The 26,246-nt window shown below is 46.7% G+C and overlaps 1 protein-coding gene across 1 annotated transcript in view; it reads right to left on the reverse strand.

The window, feature by feature from the left end:
* The window catches only part of LOC115117105 (F-actin-uncapping protein LRRC16A-like), a 186,090-nt gene that overhangs the window by 66,360 nt on the left and 93,484 nt on the right, over positions 1-26,246 (reverse strand). Inside the window, exons 17-21 of the mRNA XM_065027134.1 lie at positions 21,495-21,576; positions 19,826-19,925; positions 17,779-17,833; positions 2,960-3,132; positions 1,933-2,001 (exon numbers count right to left, since the gene is read on the reverse strand). Of these exons, the coding sequence (XP_064883206.1) occupies positions 1,933-2,001; positions 2,960-3,132; positions 17,779-17,833; positions 19,826-19,925; positions 21,495-21,576 (479 nt within the window). The remainder of the gene's footprint in view (positions 1-1,932; positions 2,002-2,959; positions 3,133-17,778; positions 17,834-19,825; positions 19,926-21,494; positions 21,577-26,246) is intronic.

The raw sequence follows: 26,246 nt of genomic DNA on the forward strand, positions 1-26,246 counted from the left end.
AGGTAACCTATTGGTTAGAGTGTAGGGACGGCAGGTAGCCTAGTGGTTAGAGTGGAGGGGCGGCAGGTAGCCTAGTGGTTAGAGTGTAGGGACGGCAGGTAGCCTAGTGGTTAGAGTGTAGGGACGGCAGGTAGCCTAGTGGTTAGAGTGGAGGGACGGCAGGTAACCTTGTGGTTAGAGTGGAGGGGCGGCAGGTAACCTATTGGTTAGAGTGGAGGGGCGGCAGGTAGCCTAGTGGTTAGAGTGTAGGGACGGCAGGTAGCCTAGTGGTTAGAGTGTAGGGACGGCAGGTAGCCTAGTGGTTAGAGTGGAGGGACGGCAGGTAACCTAGTGGTTAGAGTGTAGGGACGGCAGGTAGCCTAGTGGTTAGAGTGTAGGGACGGCAGGTAGCCTAGTGGTTAGAGTTTAGGGACGGCAGGTAGCCTAGTGGTTAGAGTGTAGGGACGGCAGGGTAGCCTAGTGGAGGGGCGGCAGGTAGCCTAGTGGTTAGAGTGTAGGGACGGCAGGTAGCCTAGTGGTTAGAGTGGAGGGGTAGGCAGGTAGCCTAGTTTTTTAGAGTGTAGGGACGGCAGGTAGCCTAGTGGTTAGAGTGTAGGGACGGCAGGTAGCCTAGTGGTTAGAGTGTAGAGGTGGCAGGTAGCCTAGTGGTTAGAGTGTAGAGGTGGCAGGTAGCCTAGTGGTTAGAGTGTAGGGACGACAGGTAGCCTAGTGGTTAGAGTGTAGGGACGGCAGGTAGCCTAGTGGTTAGAGTGTAGGGACGGCAGGTAGCCTAGTGGTTAGAGTGTGGGGACGGCAGGTAGCCTAGTGGTTAGAGTGTGGGGACGGCAGGTAGCCTAGTGGTTAGAGTGGAGGGGTAGGCAGGTAGCCTAGTGGTTAGAGTGTAGGGACGGCAGGTAGCCTAGTGGTTAGAGTGTAGGGACGGCAGGTAGCCTAGTGGTTAGAGTGGAGGGGTAGGCAGGTAGCCTAGTGGTTAGAGTGTAGGGACGGCAGGTAGCCTAGTGGTTAGAGTGTAGGGACGGCAGGTAGCCTAGTGGTTAGAATGTAGGGACGGCAGGTAGCCGAGTGGTTAGAGTGTAGGGACGGCAGGTAGCCTGAGGTCATTGTAAATAAGAATTTGTTCTGAACTGACTTCCCTAGTTAAATAAAAAAATATGCCCTCTTTTGATGTTTCTGGTTATATTCACTACAGTACTAGCTAGATCTCCATTGGTCATATTCACTACAGTACTAGCTAGATCTCCATTGTTCCTCTGGTCATATTCACTACAGTACTAGCTAGATCTCCATTGGTCCTCTGGTCATATTCACTACAGTACTAGCTAGATCTCCATTGTTCCTCTGGTCATATTCACTACAGTACTAGCTAGATCTCCATTGGTCCTCTGGTCATATTCACTACAGTACTAGCTAGATCTCCATTGGTCCTCTGGTCATATTCACTACAGTACTAGCTAGATCTCCATTGGTCCTCTGGTCATATTCACTACAGTACTAGCTAGATCTCCATTGGTCCTCTGGTCATATTCACTACAGTACTAGCTAGATCTCCATTGGTCCTCTGGTCATATTCACTACAGTACTAGCTAGATCTCCATTGGTCATATTCACTACAGTACTAGCTAGATCTCCATTGGTCCTCTGGTCATATTCACTACAGTACTAGCTAGATCTCCATTGGTGCTCTGGTGGTGTTTCTGGCTCCCCTCTATTGCCTTCATCACAGTATCTCTCCACCCAGGAGATCTATCTCTGACATCTCTTTCCAGAGGCTCTTCCATCCTCCCCCTTCCTCCTCTCCACCTCCTCGAGACATACTCATATGTCTGTTATATCCTTCCTGTTACAGCTTACACACACACACACACACACACACACACACACCACACACACACACACACACACACACACAGACAGAATCCCATTGCTACTCACTTCTCCAGAGCAGCTGCTACATCCTGAAGACCTTGAGGACTGATGTTGTTCTTATCCCAGATCACCGTCCTGGTGAAACAGATCAGAATCATCATTCATTCACATATCAAACCATCTGAGACAGTCCTCTCCTCTCCAAACCATCCCACTGTCTTGTTTCTACGGTAACACACTTTAACAGAGAGACAAACTGAGACAGTCCTCTCCTCTCCAAACCATCCCACTGTCTTGTTTCTACGGTAACACACTTTAACAGAGAGACAAACTGAGACAGTCCTCTCCTCTCCAAACCATCCCACTGTCTTGTTTCTACGGTAACACACTTTAACAGAGAGACAAACTGAGACGGTCCTCTCCTCTCCAAACCATCCCACTGTCTTGTTTCTACGGTAACACACTTTAACAGAGAGACAAACTGAGACGGTCCTCTCCCATCTCCAAACCATCCCACTGTCTTGTTTCTACGGTAACACACTTTAACAGAGAGACAAACTGAGACGGTCCTCTCCTCTCCAAACCATCCCACTGTCTTGTTTCTACGGTAACACACTTTAACAGAGAGACAAACTGAGACGGTCCTCTCCTCTCCAAACCATCCCACTGTCTTGTTTCTACGGTAACACACTTTAACAGAGAGACAAACTGAGACAGTCCTCTCCTCTCCAAACCATCCCACTGTCTTGTTTCTACGGTAACACACTTTAACAGAGAGACAAACTGAGACAGTCCTCTCCTCTCCAAACCATCCCACTGTCTTGTTTCTACGGTAACACACTTTAACAGAGAGACAAACTGAGACGGTCCTCTCCTCTCCAAACCATCATCAGAGTGTCTGAGACAGTCCTCTCCTCTCCAAACCATCATCAGAGTGTCTGAGACAGTCCTCTCCTTACCTTAGTTTGCTGTTGATCTGCAGGGCCTTGGCCATCATCAGAGTGTCTGAGACAGTCCTCTCCTCACCTTAGTTTGCTGTTGATCTGCAGGGCCTTGGCCAGCATCAGAGTGTCTGAGACAGTCCTCTCCTTACCTTAGTTTGCTGTTGATCTGCAGGGCCTTGGCCAGCATCTTAGCCCCCATGTCTCCCATGGCGTTCCCACTGATATCCACCCTGGTCAGACTGGTGTTGCTGCCCAGAGCATTCAGCACAATGGTGAGGTCCGTCTTCAGCTTAGAGTCAGCCAGGGACAGAGACGTCAGGGGCTGCAGGGGGACAAGGGATACTCAATCATTCATTCAATAAATCAATGTATTTATATAGCCCTTTTTACATCAGCTGAGCTTTTACAGTAACCCAGCCTAAACCATTTTACAGTAACCTCAGCCTAAACCCTAACCCTTTTACAGTAACCTAGCCTAAACCCTAACCCTTTTACAGTAACCCAGCCTAAACCCTAACCCTTTACAGTAACCCAGCCTAAACCCTAACCCTTTTACAGTAACCCAGCCTAAACCCTAACCCTTTTACAGCAACCTCAGCCTAAACCCTAACCCTTTTACAGTAACCTCAGCCTAAACCCTTTTACAGTAACCCAGCCTAAACCCTTTCACAGTAACCTCAGCCTAAACCCTAACCATTTTACAGTAACCTCAGCCTAAACCCTAACCCTTTTACAGTAACCTCTGCCTAAACCCTAACCCTTCTACAGTAACCTCAGCCTAAACCCGAACCCTTTTACAGTAACCCAGCCTAAACCCTAACCCTTTTACAGTAACCTCAGCCTAAACCCTTTTACAGTAACCTCAGCCTAAACCCTAACCCTTTTACAGTAACCTCAGCCTAAACCCTAACCCTTTTACAGTAACCTCAGCCTAAACCCTAACCCTTTTACAGTAACCCAGCCTAAACCTTAACCATTTTACAGTAACCTCAGCCTAAACCCTTTTACAGTAACCCAGCCTAAACCCTTCTACAGTAACTCAGCCTAAACCCTAATCCTTTCACAGTAACCTCAGCCTAAACCCTAACCCTTTACAGTAACCCAGCCTAAACCCTAACCCTTTTACAGTAACCCAGCCTAAACCCTAACCCTTTTACAGCAACCTCAGCCTAAACCCTAACCCTTTTACAGTAACCTCAGCCTAAACCCTTTTACAGTAACCCAGCCTAAACCCTTTCACAGTAACCTCAGCCTAAACCCTAACCATTTTACAGTAACCTCAGCCTAAACCCTAACCCTTTTACAGTAACCTCTGCCTAAACCCTAACCCTTCTACAGTAACCTCAGCCTAAACCCGAACCCTTTTACAGTAACCCAGCCTAAACCCTAACCCTTTTACAGTAACCTCAGCCTAAACCCTTTTACAGTAACCTCAGCCTAAACCCTAACCCTTTTACAGTAACCTCAGCCTAAACCCTAACCCTTTTACAGTAACCTCAGCCTAAACCCTAACCCTTTTACAGTAACCCAGCCTAAACCTTAACCATTTTACAGTAACCTCAGCCTAAACCCTTTTACAGTAACCCAGCCTAAACCCTTCTACAGTAACTCAGCCTAAACCCTAATCCTTTCACAGTAACCTCAGCCTAAACCCTAACCCTTTCACAGTAACCCCAGCCTAAACCCTAACCCTTTTACAGTAACCTCAGCCTAAACCCTTTTACAGTAACCCAGCCTAAACCCTTCTACAGTAACTCAGCCTAAACCCTAATCCTTTCACAGTAACCTCAGCCTAAACCCTTTTACAGTAACCCAGCCTAAACCCTTCTACAGTAACTCAGCCTAAACCCTAATCCTTTCACAGTAACCCCAGCCTAAACCCTAACCCTTTTACAGTAACCTCAGCCTAAACCCTTTTACAGTAACCCAGCCTAAATCATTTTACAGTAACTCAGCCTAAACCCTAATCCTTTCACAGTAACCTCAGCCTAAACCCTAACCCTTTCACAGTAACCTCAGCCTAAACCCTAAGAGCAAGCAGAAACAAACGCACAGTGGCCAGGACAAACTAGAGAGGAACCAGTCTCAGAGGGGAGGCCCAAGAAGACTCAGTCTCCACAATGCTAATCTATGCTCCCATATGAAGAAAAAAAACTGTGAAAGTTATTCCTCTTGTTAGACTCGTTCTCTTTGATAGGCGTCTTGACTTTGAGCTTAGAAACAGTAAAACGTAAGAAAATATACATCACTTCAAAAAGCAACTACATTATTGGCCCGAATGTCATACCTTTTCACAGCTTGGCAGCTCTAGTCTTCATCACTATGACTTTGATCTCATTAAACTACGTCCACAGACACAGCACCTCTCAGCACAGACACAGCACAGACACAGCACCTCTCAGCACAGACACAGCACCTCTCAGCACAGACACAGACACAGCACAGACACAGCACCTCTCAGCACAGACACAGACACAGCACAGACACAGCACCTCTCAGCACAGACACAGACACAGCACCTCTCAGCACAGACACAGACACAGCACCTCTCAGCACAGACACAGACACAGCACCTCTCAGCAGGGAGATCAATTAACATAGGATCATTTTTTGCCTGACATTTCACATTTTTGGGGGGATTTTCCTGGACATAATAAATGAAATGGGTGCCTCAGATATCCAAATGCAAAGCCTCCAACTGGGATGAAATGCAGACAGACTTAGAGGCACAGCGTCGAGGTCAAAGCCAACGTCAAGCCTTTAAAAACATCCCATCTCTGCTCAGCAGGGAGCTGCATGTAGATTGACTAGATTTGAAACCATTTTGTCCGTTTTGACTGACGACTAAAAGACCTTGACCAGAGAGATTATAGCCACAGTTCACACAGCTAACTGAAGAATAGCTTAGTATCCTGCTGGTTTGGTAGAGGGGGAGAGTGAGACGAGGGGAGAAGGGGAGGGGAGATGGGGGAGGGGGAGAGTGAGACGAGGGGAGAAGGGGAGGGGGAGAGTGAGACGAGGGGAGAAGGGGAGGGAGATGGGGGGAGGGGAGAGTGAGACGAGGGGAGACGGGGGGGGAGGAGACGGGGAGGGGGAGACGGGGGAGGGGGAGAGTGAGACGAGGGGAGACGGAGGAGGGGGAGACGAGGGGAGACGGGGGAGCAGACATCAAAAGCTGTGTTATGCTGACTCTGTTCTGTCTGGTTCAGAGATAAACTACTGACTCTGTTCTGTCTGGTTCAGAGTTAAACTACTGACTGTTGTGTCTGGTTCAGAGATAAACTACTGACTCTGTTCTGTCTGGTTCAGAGTTAAACTACTGACTCTGTTCTGTCTGGTTCAGAGATAAACTACTGACTCTGTTCTGTCTGGTTCAGAGATAAACTACTGACTCTGTTCTGTCTGGTTCAGAGATAAACTACTGACTCTGTTCTGTCTGGTTCAGAGATAAACTACTGACTCTGCTCTGTCTGGTTCAGAGATAAACTACTGACTCTGTTCTGTCTGGTTCAGAGATAAACTACTGACTCTGTTCTGTCTGGTTCAGAGATAAACTACTGACTCTGTTCTGTCTGGTTCAGAGATAAACTACTGACTCTGTTCTGTCTGGTTCAGAGATAAACTACTGACTCTGTTCTGTCTGGTTCAGAGATAAACTACTGACTCTGTTCTGTCTGGTTCAGAGATAAACTACTGACTCTGTTCTGTCTGGTTCAGAGTTAAACTACTGACTCAGTTCTGTCTGGTTCAGAGTTAAACTACTGACTCTGTTCTGTCTGGTTCAGAGTTAAACTACTGACTCAGTTCTGTCTGGTTCAGAGATAAACTACTGACTCAGTTCTGTCTGGTTCAGAGTTAAACTACTGACTCAGTTCTGTCTGGTTCAGAGATAAACTACTTATTATTTCATGACATCTTTGGTCTGGTTCATAACATCTTTGGTCTGGTTCATAACATCTTTGGTCTGGTTCATAACATCTTTGGTCTGGTTCATAACATCTTTGGTCTGGTTCAGATCCAGGCATCCAGACTACTGCTGTACTATAAAGTACACTCCCCTACATACAGCGTGTATTTGGACAGTGACTCTAAAACATTACATTTGGCTTTTTATTCCAGAACTTGGGGATTTGAGATCAAATGTTTTATATGGCGGTCGACAGTACAGAATATGTATTTTCATACATATCTGTTTTACCATTTAGAGATAAATGCAAATGAATAAGTATTTGGACACATTTTATTATAGTGTTTAACATTTTGGTAAAAGTTTAGTGTTTGGTCCCATATTCTTAGCACACAATGACTACATCAAGCTTGTGACTCTACACACTATGTGGATGCATTTGTAGTTTGCTTTGGTTGTGCTTCAGATTAATTTTCAGAAATGAATGGTAACTTGAGTTACTTTTATTGTAAATAAGAATAGAATATGTTTCTGAACACTTATACATACATCTTGATGGAACCTTTATTTAACCAGGCAAGTCAGTTAAGAACAAATTATTATTTACAATGACGGCCTACAACGGCCAAACCCGGACGACGCTCGGCCAATTGTGCGCTGCCCAATCACGGCCGGTTGTGATACAGCCTGGATTTGAACCAGGGTGTCTGTAGCACTGAGATGCAGTGCCTTAGACCGCTGCACCAATCGGGAGCCCCATCCAATAGATGTGAATACCTCCACGGTCATGGATAATCATGGTAGCATCAGGTCTCTCATTCAGAAGACGGTGTGTGGGAGTTGAGGCATCTTTTGAATTAGTTCTGTGTAAAATAGTATTTAAATCAGTGGAGGCTCCTCCTCCTCCGAGGAGGAAGGGGAGGACAATCCTCCTCCGAGGAGGAAGGGGAGGACAATCCTCCTCCGAGGAGGAAGGGGAGGACAATCCTCCTCCGAGGAGGAGGAAGGGGAGGACAATCCTCCTCCGAGGAGGAAGGGGAGGACAATCCTCCTCCGAGGAGGAAGGGGAGGACAATCCTCCTCCTCCGAGGAGGAAGGGGAGGACAATCCTCCTCCTCCGGGGAGGAAGGGGAGGACAATCCTCCTCCTCCGGGGAGGAAGGGGAGGACAATCCTCCTCCGAGGAGGAAGGGGAGGACAATCCTCCTCCGAGGAGGAAGGGGAGGACAATCCTCCTCCGAGGAGGAGGAAGGGGAGGACAATCCTCCTCCGAGGAGGAAGGGGAGGACAATCCTCCTCCGAGGAGGAAGGGGAGGACAATCCTCCTCGGAGGAGGAAGGGGAGGACAATCCTCCTCCGAGGAGGAAGGGGAGGACAATCCTCCTCCGAGGAGGAAGGGGAGGACAATCCTCCTCCGAGGAGGAAGGGGAGGACAATCCTCCTCCGAGGAGGAGGAAGGGGAGGACAATCCTCCTCCGAGGAGGAAGGGGAGGACAATCCTCCTCCGAGGAGGAAGGGGAGGACAATCCTCCTCGGAGGAGGAAGGGGAGGACAATCCTCCTCCGGAGGAGGAAGGGGAGGACAATCCTCCTCCTCCGGGGAGGACAATCCTCCTCCTCCGGGAGGAAGGGGAGGACAATCCTCCTCCGGGGGAGGAAGGGGAGGACAATCCTCCTCCGAGGAGGAAGGGGAGGACAATCCTCCTCCTCCGAGGAAGGGGAGGACAATCCTCCTCCTCCGAGGAAGGGGAGGACAATCCTCCTCCGAGGAGGAAGGGGAGGACAATCCTCCTCCTCCGAGGAGGAAGGGGAGGACAATCCTCCTCCTCCGAGGAGGAAGGGGAGGACAATCCTCCTCCGAGGAGGAGGAGGGGAGGACAATCCTCCTCCGAGGAGGAAGGGGAGGACAATCCTCCTCCGAGGAGGAAGGGGAGGACAATCCCCCTCCTCCGAGGAGGAAGGGGAGGACAATCCTCCTCATCGGAGGAGGAAGGGGAGGACAATCCTCCTCCGAGGAGGAAGGGGAGGACAATCCTCCTCCGAGGAGGAAGGGGAGGACAATCCTCCTCCGAGGAGGAAGGGGAGGACAATCCTCCTCGGGGAGGAAGGGGAGGACAATCCTCCTCCGAGGAGGAAGGGGAGGACAATCCTCCTCGGAGGAGGAAGGGGAGGACAATCCTCCTCCGAGGAGGAAGGGGAGGACAATAGGGGAGGACAATCCTCCTCCAAGGAGGAAGGGGAGGACAATAGGGGAGGACAATCCTCCTCCGAGGAGGAAGGGGAGGACAATCCTCCTCCTCCGGGGAGGAAGGGGAGGACAATCCTCCTCCGGGGGGACAATCCTCCTCCGGGGAGGACAATCCTCCTCCGAGGAGGAAGGGGAGGACAATCCTCCTCCTCCGAGGAGGAAGGGGGACAATCCTCCTCCGAGGAGGAAGGGGAGGACAATCCTCCTCCGAGGAGGAAGGGGAGGACAATCCTCCTCCGAGGAGGAAGGGGAGGACAATCCTCCTCCTCCTCCGAGGAAGGGGAGGACAATCCTCCTCGGGGGAGGACAATAGGGGAGGACAATCCTCCTCCGAGGAGGAAGGGGAGGACAATCCTCCTCGGAGGAGGAAGGGGAGGACAATCCTCCTCAGAGGAGGAAGGGGAGGACAATAGGGGAGGACAATCCTCCTCGGAGGAGGAAGGGGAGGACAATCCTCCTCGGAGGAGGAAGGGGAGGACAATCCTCCTCGGAGGAGGAAGGGGAGGACAATCCTCCTCCGAGGAGGAAGGGGAGGACAATCCTCCTCCGAGGAGGAAGGGGAGGACAATCCTCCTCCGAGGAGGAAGGAAGGGGAGGACAATCCTCCTCCGAGGAGGAAGGAAGGGGAGGACAATCCTCCTCCGAGGAGGAAGGAAGGGGAGGACAATCCTCCTCCGAGGAGGAAGGAAGGGGAGGACAATCCTCCTCCGAGGAGGAAGGAAGGGGAGGACAATCCTCCTCCGAGGAGGAAGGAAGGGAGGACAATCCTCCTCCGAGGAGGAAGGAAGGGGAGGACAATCCTCCTCCGAGGAGGAAGGAAGGGGAGGACAATCCTCCTCCGAGGAGGAAGGAAGGGGAGGACAATCCTCCTCCGAGGAGGAAGGGGAGGACAATCCTCCTCCGAGGAGGAAGGGGAGGACAATCCTCCTCCGAGGAGGAAGGAAGGGAGGAAGGGGAGGACAATCCTCCTCCGAGGAGGAAGGGGGGAGGACAATCCTCCTCCGAGGAGGAAGGGGAGGACAATCCTCCTCCGAGGAGGAAGGGGAGGACAATCCTCCTCCGAGGAGGAAGGGGAGGACAATCCTCCTCCGAGGAGGAAGGGGAGGACAATCCTCCTCCGAGGAGGAAGGGGAGGACAATCCTCCTCCGAGGAGGAGGAAGGGGAGGACAATCCTCCTCCCGAGGAGGAAGGGGAGGACAATCCTCCTCCGAGGAGGAAGGGGAGGACAATCCTCCTCCGAGGAGGAGGAAGGGGAGGACAAACCTCCTCCGAGGAGGAAGGGGAGGACAATCCTCCTCCGAGGAGGAAGGGGAGGACAATCCTCCTCCGAGGAGGAGGGGAGGACAATCCTCCTCCGAGGAGGAAGGGGAGGACAATCCTCCTCCCGAGGAGGAAGGGGAGGACAATCCTCCTCCGAGGAGGAAGGGGAGGACAATCCTCCTCCGAGGAGGAGGAAGGGGAGGACAATCCTCCTCCGAGGAGGAAGGGGAGGACAATCCTCCTCCGAGGAGGAAGGGGAGGACAATCCTCCTCCGAGGAGGAAGGGGAGGACAATCCTCCTCCGAGGAGGAAGGAAGGGGAGGACAATCCTCCTCCGAGGAGGAAGGGGAGGACAATCCTCCTCCGAGGAGGAAGGGGAGGACAATCCTCCTCCTCCGAGGAAGGGGAGGACAATCCTCCTCCTCCGAGGAAGGGGAGGACAATCCTCCTCGGGGAGGAAGGGGAGGACAATAGGGGAGGACAATCCTCCTCCGAGGAGGAAGGGGAGGACAATCCTCCTCACTGAATTTCATACAAATGTAAATAGTGATATGCTAAAAAAGTTCTCCTTTTGTAGATAAAACTAAAAGCTAAATATAATCACATCACCAAATAATTGATTAAAACACACTGTGTTGCAATGAACGTCTACAGTAGCCTCAGCAGCACTCTGTAGGGTAGAACCATGGTGTACAGTAGCCTCAGAAGCACTCTGTAGGGTAGCACCATGGTGTACAGTAGCCTCAGAAGCACTCTGTAGGGTAGAACCATGGTGTACAGTAGCCTCAGAAGCACTCTGTAGGGTAGCACCATGGTGTACAGTAGCCTCAGAAGCACTCTGTAGGGTAGAACCATGGTGTACAGTAGCCTCAGAAGCACTCTGTAGGGTAGCACCATGGTGTAGCAGGAGGACTGCTAGCTTCCGTCCTCCTCTGGGTACATTGACTTCAATACAAAACCTAGGAGGCTCATGGTTCTCACCCCCCTTCCATAGACTTACACAACAATTATGACAACTTCCAGAGAATGTCCTCCAACCTATCAGAGCTCTTGCAGCATCAACTGACATGTTGCCCACCCAATCAAAAGATCAGAGAATTAATCTAGTACTGAAAGCATAAGCTACAGCTAGCTAGCACTGCAGTGCATAACATGATGAATCTAGTACTGAAAGCATAAGCTACAGCTAGCTAGCACTGCAGTGCATAACATGATGAATCTAGTACTGAAAGCATAAGCTACAGCTAGCTAGCACTGCAGTGCATAACATGATGAATCTAGTACTGAAAGCATAAGCTACAGCTAGCTAGCACTGCAGTGCATTAAATGTGGTGAGTAGTTGACTCAAAGAGAAAGACAATTGTTGAACAGTTTTGAACAAACTTCATTACTTCCAAACTTAATTTCTTCCAAAATTAAGGAGAAGCAAGAGAGCGAGTGAGAGAGATAGCTTGGTATATTTCGTAGTATATTTTTTTCACTTTCACTTACTTAGCTAGCATCGAATGCAGCTAGCTAGTTTAGCATACTCAAACACCCGGCTCAAACAGAGAGAGATGCTATGTTAGCTAGCTGGCTATGGTTATCCAACACTAGAACTCTTCCAAGTCAAGGTAAACATTTGGTTTTATTAATTTATTGCTAAACTGCTTGCTGCTGACTGTACACTGTACTGCATGATTGTAGCAGGTTTACTAACGCACAGACAGTTGATGTGTTGTGCACTGGAGTCCACAAGCGAAGGGAGAAGTTGAGAGGAGGAGAGCGTGTAGATAGATGTAAGAAGGAATTATATATACAACGAGCTGCTTGAATGTGGCTGCTATGAAAGCGAACTGTGTTTTCGTGTGATCAGTGGTGTTTGCGTTGAAAAACGTTTCTTAGGCCTCCCGGGTGGCGCAGTGGTTAAGGGCGCTGTACTGCAGCGCCACCGGCCGCGACCGTGAGGTCCGTGGGGTGACGCACAATTGGCCTAGCGTCGCCCGGGTTAGGGAGGGCTTGGTCGGTAGGGGTGTCCTTGTCCCATCGCGCACCAGCGACTCCTGTGGCGGGCTGGGCGCAGTGTGCGCTAGCCAAGGTGGCCAGGTGCACGGTGTTTCCTCCGGCGCATTGGTGCGGCTGGCTTCCGGGTTGGATGCGCACTGTGTTAAGAAGCAGTGCGGCTTGGTTGGGTTGTGTATCGGAGGACGCATGACTTTCAACCTTCGTCTCTCCCGAGCCCGTACGGGAGTTGTAGCGATGAGACAAGATAGTAGCTACTACAACAATTGGATACCACAAAATTGGGGAGAAAAAGGGGTAAAATTCAAAAAAATAAAAATAGATAAATAAATAAAAAGTTTCTTAAACGGAAGCCAATGAAACGGGGATAAACATACCTGAATTTGTCCAATAGAAACTCTCGTTTGCAACTGTTGGAACTAATGACTACACCCTAGATCAGCTAGATGTAGGCGGAATGTCTAGGTTGTATCAACATCATGATGGGTACAGGGAACATTACAGTATCATGTAGCCTAAACCTATCCATGTTACATTGAGCTGGGTGAATGGAATATGAATGACAGTAACCTAAACCTATCACTGAACTGGGTGAATGGAATATGAATGACAGTCATCCAATATGCTGTAATAGAAAGATGGCAGTATATCGCCACGACCTCATGCGAGAGAAAAAAAAAACAATCTTAGTATTCATCACTACCTTACAAGTTCTACTCAATAATACTTTGTTTCACTACTTGCTTACTACATACACGAGTGGTAAGTCAGGCCTGATGATGTTGTAATTTGAGTAGTGATGAGCAGAGTTGTAATATGAGTAGTGATGAGCAGAGTTGTAATATGAGTAGTGATGAGCGGAGTTGTAATTTGAGTAGTGATGAGCAGAGTTGTAATTTGAATAGTGATGAGCAGAGTTGTAATATGAGTAGTGATGAGCAGAGTTGTAATATGAGTAGTGATGAGCAGAGTTGTAATATGAGTAGTGATGAGCAGAGTTGTAATATGAGTAGTGATGAGCAGAGTTGTAATATGAGTAGTGATGAGCAGAGTTGTAATATGAGTAGTGATGAGCAGAGTTGTAATTGTATGAGTAGTGATGAGCAGAGTTGTAATATGAGTAGTGATGAGCAGAGTTGTAATATGAGTAGTGATGAGCGGAGTTGTAATTTGAGTAGTGATGAGCAGAGTTGTAATTTGAATAGTGATGAGCAGAGTTGTAATATGAGTAGTGATGAGCAGAGTTGTAATATGAGTAGTGATGAGCGGAGTTGTAATTTGAGTAGTGATGAGCAGAGTTGTAATATGAGTAGTGATGAGCAGAGTTGTAATATGAGTAGTGATGAGCAGAGTTGTAATATGAGTAGTGATGAGCAGAGTTGTAATATGAGTAGTGATGAGCAGAGTTGTAATATGAGTAGTGATGAGCAGAGTTGTAATATGAGTAGTGATGAGCGGAGTTGTAATTTGAGTAGTGATGAGCAGAGTTGTAATTTGAATAGTGATGAGCAGAGTTGTAATATGAGTAGTGATGAGCAGAGTTGTAATATGAGTAGTGATGAGCAGAGTTGTAATATGAGTAGTGATGAGCAGAGTTGTAATATGAGTAGTGATGAGCAGAGTTGTAATATGAGTAGTGATGAGCAGAGTTGTAATATGAGTAGTGATGAGCAGAGTTGTAATATGAGTAGTGATGAGCAGAGTTGTAATAATGATGAGCAGAGTTGTAATATGAGTAATATGTGATGAATATGCAGAGTTGTAATATGAGTAGTGATGAGCAGAGTTGTAATATGAGTAGTGATGAGCAGAGTTGTAATAAGTAGTGATGAGCAGAGTTGTAATATGAGTAGTGATGAGCAGAGTTGTAATATGAGTAGTGATGAGCAGAGTTGTAATATGAGTAGTGATGAGCAGAGTTGTAATATGAGTAGTGATGAGCAGAGTTGTAATATGAGTAGTGATAGCAGAGTTGTAATATGAGTGTGATGAGCAGAGTTGTAATATGAGTAGTGATGAGCAGAGTTGTAATATGAGTAGTGATGAGCAGAGTTGTAATATGAGTAGTGATGAGCAGAGTTGTAATATGAGTAGTGATGAGCAGAGTTGTAATATGAGTAGTGATGAGCAGAGTTGTAATTCTGAGTAGTGATGAGCAGAGTTGTAATATGAGTAGTGATGAGTAGAGTTGTAATATGAGTAGTGATGAGCAGAGTTGTAATATGAGTAGTGATGAGCAGAGTTGTAATATGAGTAGTGATGAGCAGAGTTGTAATATGAGTAGTGATGAGCAGAGTTGTAATATGAGTAGTGATGAGCAGAGTTGTAATATGAGTAGTGATGAGCAGAGTTGTAATATGAGTAGTGATGAGCAGAGTTGTAATATGAGTAGTGATGAGCAGAGTTGTAATATGAGTAGTGATGAGCAGAGTTGTAATATGAGTAGTGATGAGCAGAGTTGTAATATGAGTAGTGATGAGCAGAGTTGTAATATGAGTAGTGATGAGCAGAGTTGTAATATGAGTAGTGATGAGCAGAGTTGTAATATGAGTAGTGATGAGCAGAGTTGTAATATGAGTAGTGATGAGCAGAGTTGTAATATGAGTAGTGATGAGCAGAGAGCAGAGTTGTAATATGAGTAGTGATGAGCAGAGTTGTAATATGAGTAGTGATGAGCAGAGTTGTAATATGAGTAGTGATGAGCAGAGTTGTAATATGAGTAGTGATGAGCAGAGTTGTAATATGAGTAGTGATGAGCAGAGTTGTAATATGAGTAGTGATGAGCAGAGTTGTAATATGAGTAGTGATGAGCAGAGTTGTAATATGAGTAGTGATGAGCAGAGTTGTAATATGAGTAGTGATGAGCAGAGTTGTAATATGAGTAACCATGTGTACGTGACCAATACAATTAGATTTGATGTGATGTTTTGGCAGCTCCTAATCAGTCAGTTCTGTCCCCGGCTGAGTGGCAGTGTGTGTGGAATGAGCTCGCCTGGTAACCACAGCACCAAACACATGAGGAAATCAATCAGTCAGTTCTGTCCCCGGCTGAGTGGCAGTGTGTGTGGAATGAGCTCGCCTGGTAACCACAGCACCAAACACATGAGGAAATACAACTTGGTTGTCTGCCTGGAAATTAATTCGCAAGACCAATCCATTTTTCTAATATTTTCCATTAAACATATTTGATCCTTATCTGCTCTCCTCTCATTTTAATTCAAGTACTTTTCAAGTACCGACGTGAGAAAATATCAGACTTTCAAGGTAATCCAGTACCTGAATGTCAGAGTGCTAAAATCAAGTACTTTAAGCACCTCACTCACCTTGTGAGAACCCTGATAAATGGATCAAATTGAGGGGGCACTTCGATGTCCCCTTGCAGACCGGCCTGTGTTCCCACACAGAGACGTGTTGGGGCTGGAAGGGGACAACTCTGAGGAGGTAGACTACACTCAGTAGGGTCTAGGGATGCAACATTCCCACCCTACACACCAAAGGAAAACCCTTTTTGGTTCCAGGTAGAACTCTTTTGGGTTCCATGTAGAACCCCTCTGTGGAAAGGGTTCTACCTGGAACCAAAAAGGGTTCTACCTGGAACCAAAAATAATTATTTAAAGGGTTCTCCTATGGGGACAGCCGAAGAACCCTTTTCGGTTCTAGATAGCACCTTTTTTCCCCCAAGAGTGTACGGGCCCTGGTCAAAAGTAGTGCACTATAAAGGGAATAGGGATTTGGGAAGCAACCAAAAAACCAGGACATTTCCTGTCTATCTCTATGGTTCTATCTGTGTAGACACACAGAATACTACGATTATGTAACAGTCATTGAAATGAAACTGGTTGATTTCTACCCCTCTATAAGAAGAAAGCAAAGCCGCCTCCCACCAACATGTCATTGTGTGTGTTGTGTTTGGGTGCAGTCGTCTGAACGAGGCCTGTGGGGAAGTACAGACGGTTGTTGCTGAACGCAGAAAGACGGGTAGAAATCACTGTGTTTGTCTTTCCTTTCCTGATTTCTCTGGCCTCACTGGAGACACACTGATTCTTTCTGTTTCTCCTCCTCGTACTGTCTGGCACTGGGATCTGTCTGGCACTGGGATGTCTGGCACTGGGATCTGTTTCTCCTCCTTGTACTGTCTGGCACTGGGATGTCTGGCACTGGGATCTGTTTCTCCTCCTCATACTGTCTGGCACTGGGATCTGTCTGGCACTGGGATCTGTTTCTCCTCCTCATACTGTCTGGCACTGGGATCTGTTTCTCCTCCTCGTACTGTCTGGCACTGGGATCTGTCTGGCACTGGGATCTGTTTCTCACCCTCATACTGTCTGGCACTGGGATCTGTCTGGCACTGGGATCTGTTTCTCCTCCCCATACTGTCTGGCACTGGGATCTGTCTGGCACTGGGATTTGTTTCTCCTCCTCATACTGTCTGGCACTGGGATCTGTTTCTCCAACCCCCTCTCCCTCCACCCCAGACACAGTGCCTCTACCCCACCACTACCAACCCCCCTCTCCCTCCACCCCAGACACAGTGATTCTACCCCACCCCTACCAACCCCCCTCTCCCTCCACCCCAGACACAGTGACGGAGCAGAGATCCAGAATAACACCATCCCCTGTAGTCAGAGCAGCCCAGGCTGAGGGAGGGTTGACAGGGATAATACCCAGAGGAAGGCTGGGATTTACTGTAATATGAACAGAAATGATCCAGAGAATGATGAAACATGCTGTAATGTATTTATTAAACCTTTATTTAAAGGACCAGTGCAGTCAAAAATGTGATTTTCCTGTTTGTTATATATATTGCCATACTATGAGGTTGGAATAATACTGTGAAATTGTGAAAATGATGATAAAGCCATGTTAGTGTGAGAGCTGTTTGAACAGACAGTCTGTTTTGGTGGGATGGAGTTTTGGCCTGCCTGGTGACATCACCAGTTAATATACCTCTCTGCCATTAAGAGAGGGAAGGGCAGGGTAGCCTAGTGGTTAGAGCGTTGGACTAGTAACTGGAAGGTTGCAAGTTCAAATCCCAGAGCTGACAAGGTACAAAATCTGTCGTTCTGCCCCTGAACAGGCAGTTAACCCACTGTTCCTAGGCTGTCATTGAAAATAAGAAATTGTTCTTAACTGACTTGCCTAGTTAAATAAAGATAAAAAATAACAGCTAGCTTTCAGTTTACTCAGACCACTCCCAGACAGTTCAGCAAAGTTATTGTTTGAGAAATTGCTCTTTGCTAAGAAGCTATTTTTGTTTCTTGTTGAAAACAAGCACAAGAAGGTAATTTTTTTTTTACCCAGAAATGATTTGAAATTGAGATAAAAATGGCTACATTGAACCTTTAACCATGTGGGTCTCGTTGAGATAAAACCGTATTTTTCAAGAGACACCTGGACCAAGACAGCAGCAGCACATCCGTTTCAGACAGTAATACTTGCTGCTGTGTAGCCCGGCAGCTGAATGAAGTGTTACGAAACCACCTCGGTTGACTAGGAAAGACACTCAGGGTTTCTCTGATCATGACATTCAACTCATACTGATGGAAAACTCACCGATTCCTCTTCCTGAATCATATGAACCAGATTGTCCAGGACAGGGGCCAGATTTCTGAGAAACAAAGACAACCGGTAATGAGGTTTATAAAGACTAAAAACAATGACAATATGGAGACACAATGGTGTGTAACCGTATGTGTGTTTGTTAAGGGATGTGTTGTGTGTTTGTTAAGGGATGTGTTGTGTTGTGTGTGTGTTAAGGGATGTGTTGTGTGTTTGTTAAGGGATGTGTTGTGTGTGTGTTAAGGGATGTGTTGTGTGTTTGTTAAGGGATGTGTTGTGTGTTAAGGGATGTGTTGTGTGTTTGTTAAGGGATGTGTTGTGTGTTAAGGGATGTGTTGTGTGTTTGTTAAGGGATGTGTTGTGTGTTAAGGGATGTGTTGTGTGTTAAGGGATGTGTTGTGTGTTAAGGGATGTGTTTGTGTGTTAAGGGGTGTTTGTTAAGGGATGTGTTGTGTGTTAAGGGATGTTTAAGGGATGTGTTGTGTGTTAAGGGATGTGTTGTGTGTTAAGGGATGTGTTTAAAGGGAGTGTGTTTGTTAAGGGTGTGTTGTGTGTGTTGTGTGTTAAGGGATGTGTTGTGTGTTAAGGGATGTTGTGTGTTAAGGGATGTTGTGTGTTAGTTAAGGGGTGTGTTGTGTGTTAAGGGATGTGTTGTGTGTGTGTTAAGGGATGTGTTGTGTTTGTTAAGGGATGTGTTGTGTGTTAAGGGATGTGTTAAAGGGATGTGTTGTGTGTTAAAGGGATGTGTTGTGTGTTAAGGGATGTGTTGTGTGTTAAGGGATGTGTTGTGTGTTAAGGGATGTGTTGTGTGTTAAGGGATGTGTTGTGTGTTTGTTAAGGGATGTGTTGTGTGTTAAGGGATGTGTTGTGTGTTAAGGGATGTGTTGTGTGTGTGTTAAGGGATGTGTTGTGTGTTAAGGGATGTGTTGTGTGTTAAGGGATGTTTGTGTTAAGGGATGTGTTGTGTGTTAAGGATGTGTGTTGTTAAGGGATGTGTTGTGTGTTAAGGGATGTTGTTGTTAAGTGTGTGTTAAGGGATGTGTTGTGTGTTTAAGGGATGTGTTGTGTGTTAAGGGATGTGTTGTGTGTTAAGGGATGTGTGTTTAAGTGTGTTAAGGGATGTGTTGTGTGTTTGTTAAGGGATGTGTGTGTTAAGGGATGTGTGTTAAGGGATGTGTTGTGTGTTAAGGGATGTGTTGTGTGTGTGTTGTAAGGGATGTGTTGTGTGTTTGTTAAGGGATGTGTTGTGTGTGTTAAGGGATGTGTTGTGTGTTAAGGGATGTGTTGTGTGTTAAGGGATGTGTTGTGTGTTTGTTAAGGGATGTGTTGTGTGTTTGTTAAGGGATGTGTTGTGTGTTAAGGGATGTGTTGTGTGTTTGTTAAGGGATGTGTGTTGTGTGTTAAGGGATGTGTTGTGTGTGTTAAGGGATGTGTTGTGTGTTTGTTAAGGGATGTGTTGTGTGTTTGTTAAGGGATGTGTTGTGTGTGTGTTAAGGGATGTGTTGTGTGTGTGTTAAGGGATGTGTTGTGTGTTTGTTAAGGGATGTGTTGTGTGTGTGTTAAGGGATGTGTTGTGTGTGTGTTAAGGGATGTGTTGTGTGTTAAGGGATGTGTTGTGTGTTAAGGGATGTGTTGTGTGTTAAAGGATGTGTTGTGTGAATGCTTCCATCTCCAGCCAGACAGTAAGGATATTGGTCCTGACCCAGTCCTGACCCAGCCCTCCCCCAGTGCTGACCCAGCCCTCCCCCAGTCCTGACCCAGCCCTCCCCCAGTCCTGACCCAGCCCTCCCCCAGTCCTGACCCAGCCCTCCCCCAGTGCTGACCCAGCCCTCCCCCAGTGCTGACCCAGCCCTCCCCCAGTGCTGACCCAGCCCTCCCCCAGTCCTGACCCAGCCCTCCCCAGTGCTGACCCAGCCCTCCCCCAGTGCTGACCCAGCCCTCCCCCAGTCCTGACCCAGCCCTCCCCCAGTCCTGACCCAGCCCTCCCCCAGTGCTGACCCAGCCCTCCCCAGTCCTGACCCAGCCCGCCCCCCCATCGTACTTGGACTTGATGTTGTTGAAATTCTTCCCCAGTGAGAGGTGTCGGATGGATCGGTTCTTGGCCAGCCACACCAGCAGAGTGGACAGGTCAGAGTCCAGACCTGGAGGAAACACAAACCAATCATCTAAAAAGGCATTATGGGAGCCAAAGCAGTGACACACCTGATTCAACCAATCAGCTAAAAAGGCATTCTGGGAGCCAAAGCAGTGACACACCTGATTCAACCAATCAGCTAAAAAGGCATTCTGGGAGCCAAAGCAGTAACACACCTGATTCAACCAATCAGCTAATCACAGTCTTTAAATAAATCATTATATTAGTCGAGTCAGCTGCACTACTGGGTTGGCTGGGCTGGAGGAAAAGCCTAGAGCCAGCCAGTCACACAACTACACCCAGCCACCCACACAACCCTATATACCCAGCCACCCACACAACCCTATATACCCAGCCACCCACACAACCCTATATACCCAGCCACCCACACAACCCTATATACCCAGCCACCCACACAACTCTATATACCCAGCCACCCACACAACCCTATATACCCAGCCACCCACACTACCCTATATACCCAGCCACCCACACAACCCTATATACCCAGCCACCCACACAACCCTATACACCCAGCCACCCACACAACCCTATATACCCAGCCACCCTCACAACTACACCCAGCCACCCACACAACCCTATATACCCAGCCAACCCCACAACCCTATACACCCAGCCACCCACACAACCCTATACACCCAGCCACCCACACAACCCTATATACCCAGCCACTCACACAACCCTATATACCCAGCCACCCACACAACCCTTTATACCCAGCCACCCACACAACCCTATACACCCAGCCACCCACACAACCCTATATACCCAGCCACCCACACAACCCTATATACCCAGCCACCCACACAACCCTATACACCCAGCCACCCACACAACCCTATATACCCAGCCACCCACACAACCCTATATACCCAGCCACCCACACAACCCTATATACCCAGCCACCCACACAACCCTATATACCCAGCCACCCACACAACCCTATATACCCAGCCAACCACACAACCCTATATACCCAGCCACCCACACAACCCTATATACTCAGCCAACCACACAACCCTATATACCCAGCCAACCACACAACCCTATATACCCAGCCAACCACACAACCCTATATACCCAGCCACCCACACAACCCTATATACCCAACCACCCACACAACCCTATACACCCAGCCACCCACACAACCCTATATACCCAGCCACCCTCACAACTACACCCAGCCACCCACACAACCCTATATACCCAGCCACCCACACAACCCTATATACCCAGCCACCCACACAACCCTTTATATCCAGCCACCCACACAACCCTATATACCCAGCCACCCACACCACCCGTTAAACCCAGCCACCCACACAACCCTATATACCCAGCCACCCACACAACCCTATATACATCCCTGCTTTATATTGGATAAACTGCATTCCCTTGTCTTGTTTTACCATTGTCAGAGATATCAAGACTGGAGATGTTGTCTTTGCATTAGAGATATAGAGAAGCTAGATATAGTCTTACCGTTGTCAGAGATGTCCAGACTGGAGATGTTGTCTTTGCATTAGAGATATAGAGAAGCTAGATATAGTCTTACCATTGTCAGAGATGTCCAGACTGGAGATGTTGGGGAGCTCAGCGATGCATCCCTCCAGGATCTGTGACCCCCCAGACCTGAGCTGTCAATAGAGAGACAAGATGAGATATGAGAAACAGAACAGCAGATTCCCTAGGGCTGGGATAACAATAGATGTAGATACAGAACAGCAGCGTCCCTAGGGCTGGGATAACAATAGATGTAGATACAGAACAGCAGCTTCCCTAGCTGGAATTATTGCCAGGGGTTAACAGTAGTTATCAGTAGTTAGTCACGGTAATACTTACACAGTGACCAAGCTTAGAGCAGCATTAGGGGAGAGAACAACACACATCAGAGATATACAGGGACCAGTAGCTAGCTATTAGAGAGAACAACAACAACAACACATCAGAGATATACAGGGACCAGTAGCTAGCTATTAGAGAGAACAACAACACATCAGAGATATACAGGGACCAGTAGCTAGCTATTAGAGAGAACAACAACAACATCAGAGATATACAGGGACCAGTAGCTAGCTATTAGAGAGAACAACAACACATCAGAGATATACAGGGACCAGTAGCTAGCTATTAGAGAGAACAACAACACATCAGAGATATACAGGGACCAGTAGCTAGCTATTAGAGAGAACAACAACACATCAGAGATATACAGGGACCAGTAGCTAGCTATTAGAGAGAACAACAACACATCAGAGATATACAGGGACCAGTAGCTAGCTATTAGAGAGAACAACAACACATCAGAGATATACAGGGACCAGTAGCTAGCTATTAGAGAGAACAACAACACATCAGAGATATACAGGGACCAGTAGCTAGCTATTAGAGAGAACAACAACACATCAGAGATATACAGGGACCAGTAGCTAGCTATTAGAGAGAACAACAACACATCAGAGATATACAGGGACCAGTAGCAGAGAGAACAACAACACATCAGAGATATACAGGGACCAGTAGCTAGCTATTAGAGAGAACAACAACAACAACACATCAGAGATATACAGGGACCAGTAGCTAGCTATTAGAGAGAACAACAACACATCAGAGATATACAGGGACCAGTAGCTAGCTATTAGAGAGAGAACAACAACACATCAGAGATATACAGGGACCAGTAGCTAGCTATTAGAGAGAGAACAACACACATCAGAGATATACAGGGACCAGTAGCTAGCTATTAGAGAGAACAACAACACATCAGAGATATACAGGGACCAGTAGCTAGCTATTAGAGAGAACAACAACACATCAGAGATATACAGGGACCAGTAGCTAGCTATTAGAGAGAACAACAACACATCAGAGATATACAGGGACCAGTAGCTAGCTATTAGAGAGAACAACACACATCAGAGATATACAGGGACCAGTAGCTAGCTATTAGAGAGAACAACAACACATCAGAGATATACAGGGACCAGTAGCTAGCTATTAGAGAGAACAACAACACATCAGAGATATACAGGGACCAGTAGCTAGCTATTAGAGAGAACAACAACACATCAGAGATATACAGGGACCAGTAGCTAGCTATTAGAGAGAACAACAACACATCAGAGATATACAGGGACCAGTAGCTAGGGACCAACAGCACATCAGAGATATACAGGGACCAGTAGCTAGCTATTAGAGAGAACAACAACACATCAGAGATATACAGGGACCAGTAGCTAGCTATTAGAGAGAACAACAACACATCAGAGATATACAGGGACCAGTAGCTAGCTATTAGAGAGAACAACAACACATCAGAGATATACAGGGACCAGTAGCTAGCTATTAGAGAGAACAACAACACATCAGAGATATACAGGGACCAGTAGCTAGCTATTAGAGAGAACAACAACACATCAGAGATATACAGGGACCAGTAGCTAGCTATTAGAGAGAACAACAACACACATCAGATATATAGCAGGGACCAGTAGCTAGCTATTAGAGAGAACAACAACACATCAGAGATATACAGGGACCAGTAGCTAGCTATTAGAGAGAACAACAACACATCAGAGATATACAGGGACCAGTAGCTAGCTATTAGAGAGAACAACAACACATCAGAGATATACAGGGACCAGTAGCTAGCTATTAGAGAGAACAACAACACATCAGAGATATACAGGGACCAGTAGCTAGCTATTAGAGAGAACAACAACACATCAGAGATATACAGGGACCAGTAGCTAGCTATTAGAGGGAACAACAACACATCAGAGATATACAACAAGCACATTAGAGGAACAACAATCAGAGATATAGCAGGGACCAACAACACACATCAGAGATAGCTAGCTAGCTATTAGAGAGAACAACAACAACAAGATATACAGGGACCAGTAGCAGCTATCAGAGATATACAGGGACCAGTAGCTAGCTATTAGAGAGAACAACAACACATCAGAGATATACAGGGACCAGTAGCTAGCTATTAGAGAGAACAACAACACATCAGAGATATACAGGGACCAGTAGCTAGCTATTAGAGAGAACAACAACACACAGAGATATACAGGGACCAGTAGCTAGCTATTAGAGAACAACAACACACAGAGATATACAGGGACATCAGAGATATACAGGGACCAGTAGCTAGCTATTAGAGGAACAACAACACATATACAGGGAGATAGAGAGAACAACAACACATCAGAGATATACAGGGACCAGTAGCTAGCTATTAGAGAGAACAACAACACATCAGAGATATACAGGGACCAGTAGCTAGCTATTAGAGAGAACAACAACACATCAGAGATATACAGGGACCAGTAGCTAGCTATTAGAGAGAACAACAACACATCAGAGATATACAGGGACCAGTAGCTAGCTATTAGAGAGAACAACAACAACAACACATCAGAGATATACAGGGACCAGTAGCTAGCTATTAGAGAGAACAACAACACACATCAGAGATATACAGGGACCAGTAGCTAGCTATTAGAGAGAACAACAACACATCAGAGATATACAGGGACCAGTAGCTAGCTATTAGAGAGAACAACAACACATCAGAGATATACAGGGACCAGTAGCTAGCTATTAGAGAGAACAACAACACATCAGAGATATACAGGGACCAGTAGCTACAGGGACCAGTAGCTAGCTATTAGAGAGACAACAACACATCAGAGATATACAGGGACCAGTAGCAGAGATATACAGGGACCAGTAGCTAGCTATTAGAGAGAACAACAACACATCAGAGATATACAGGGACCAGTAGCTAGCTATTAGAGAGAACAACAACAACACACATCAGAGATATACAGGGACCAGTAGCTAGCTATTAGAGAGAACAACAACACATCAGAGATATACAGGGACCAGTAGCTAGCTATTAGAGAGAACAACAACACATCAGAGATATACAGGGACCAGTAGCTAGCTATTAGAGAGAACAACAACACATCAGAGATATACAGGGACCAGTAGCTAGCTATTAGAGAGAACAACAACACATCAGAGATATACAGGGACCAGTAGCTAGCTATTAGAGAGAACAACAACACACAGAGATATACAGGGACCAGTAGCTAGCAGAGATATAGAGAGCTAGCTAAGAGAGACAACACACATCAGAGATATACAGGGACCAGTAGCTAGCTATTAGAGAGAACAACAACACATCAGAGATATACAGGGACCAGTAGCTAGCTATAGCTAGCTATTAGAGAGAACAACAACACATCAGAGATATACAGGGACCAGTAGCTAGCTATTAGAGAGAGATATACAACAACACATTAGAGAGAACAGAGATATACAGGGACCAGTAGCTAGCTATTAGAGAGAACAACAACACATCAGAGATATAGGGACCAGTAGCTAGCTATTAGAGAGAACAACAACACATCAGAGATAGAGCTAGCTATTAGAGAGAACAACAACACATCAGAGATATACAGGGACCAGTAGCTAGCTATTAGAGAGAACAACAACACATCAGAGATATACAGGGACCAGTAGCTAGCTATTAGAGAGAACAACAACACACACATCAGAGATATACAGGGACCAGTAGCTAGCTATTAGAGAGAAACAACAACACATCAGAGATATACAGGGACCAGTAGCTAGCTATTAGAGAGAACAACAACACATCAGAGATATACAGGGACCAGTAGCTAGCTATTAGAGAGAACAACAACACATCAGAGATATACAGGGACCAGTAGCTAGCTATTAGAGAGAACAACAACACATCAGAGATATACAGGGACCAGTAGCTAGCTATTAGAGAGAACAACAACACATCAGAGATATACAGGGACCAGTAGCTAGCTATTAGAGAGAACAACAACACATCAGAGATATACAGGGACCAGTAGCTAGCTATTAGAGAGAACAACAACACATCAGAGATATACAGGGACCAGTAGCTAGCTATTAGAGAGAACAACAACACATCAGAGATATACAGGGACCAGTAGCTAGCTATTAGAGAGAACAACAACACATCAGAGATATACAGGGACCAGTAGCTAGCTATTAGAGAGAACAACAACACATCAGAGATATACAGGGACCAGTAGCTAGCTATTAGAGAGAACAACAACACATCAGAGATATACAGGGACCAGTAGCTAGCTATTAGAGAGAACAACAACACATCAGAGATATACAGGGACCAGTAGCTAGCTATTAGAGAGAACAACAACACATCAGAGATATACAGGGACCAGTAGCTAGCTATTAGAGAGAACAACAACACATCAGAGATATACAGGGACCAGTAGCT

This window comes from Oncorhynchus nerka, linkage group LG14 (genome assembly GCF_034236695.1).
Source record: "Oncorhynchus nerka isolate Pitt River linkage group LG14, Oner_Uvic_2.0, whole genome shotgun sequence".
Classification (NCBI taxonomy): Eukaryota; Metazoa; Chordata; class Actinopteri; order Salmoniformes; family Salmonidae; genus Oncorhynchus; species Oncorhynchus nerka.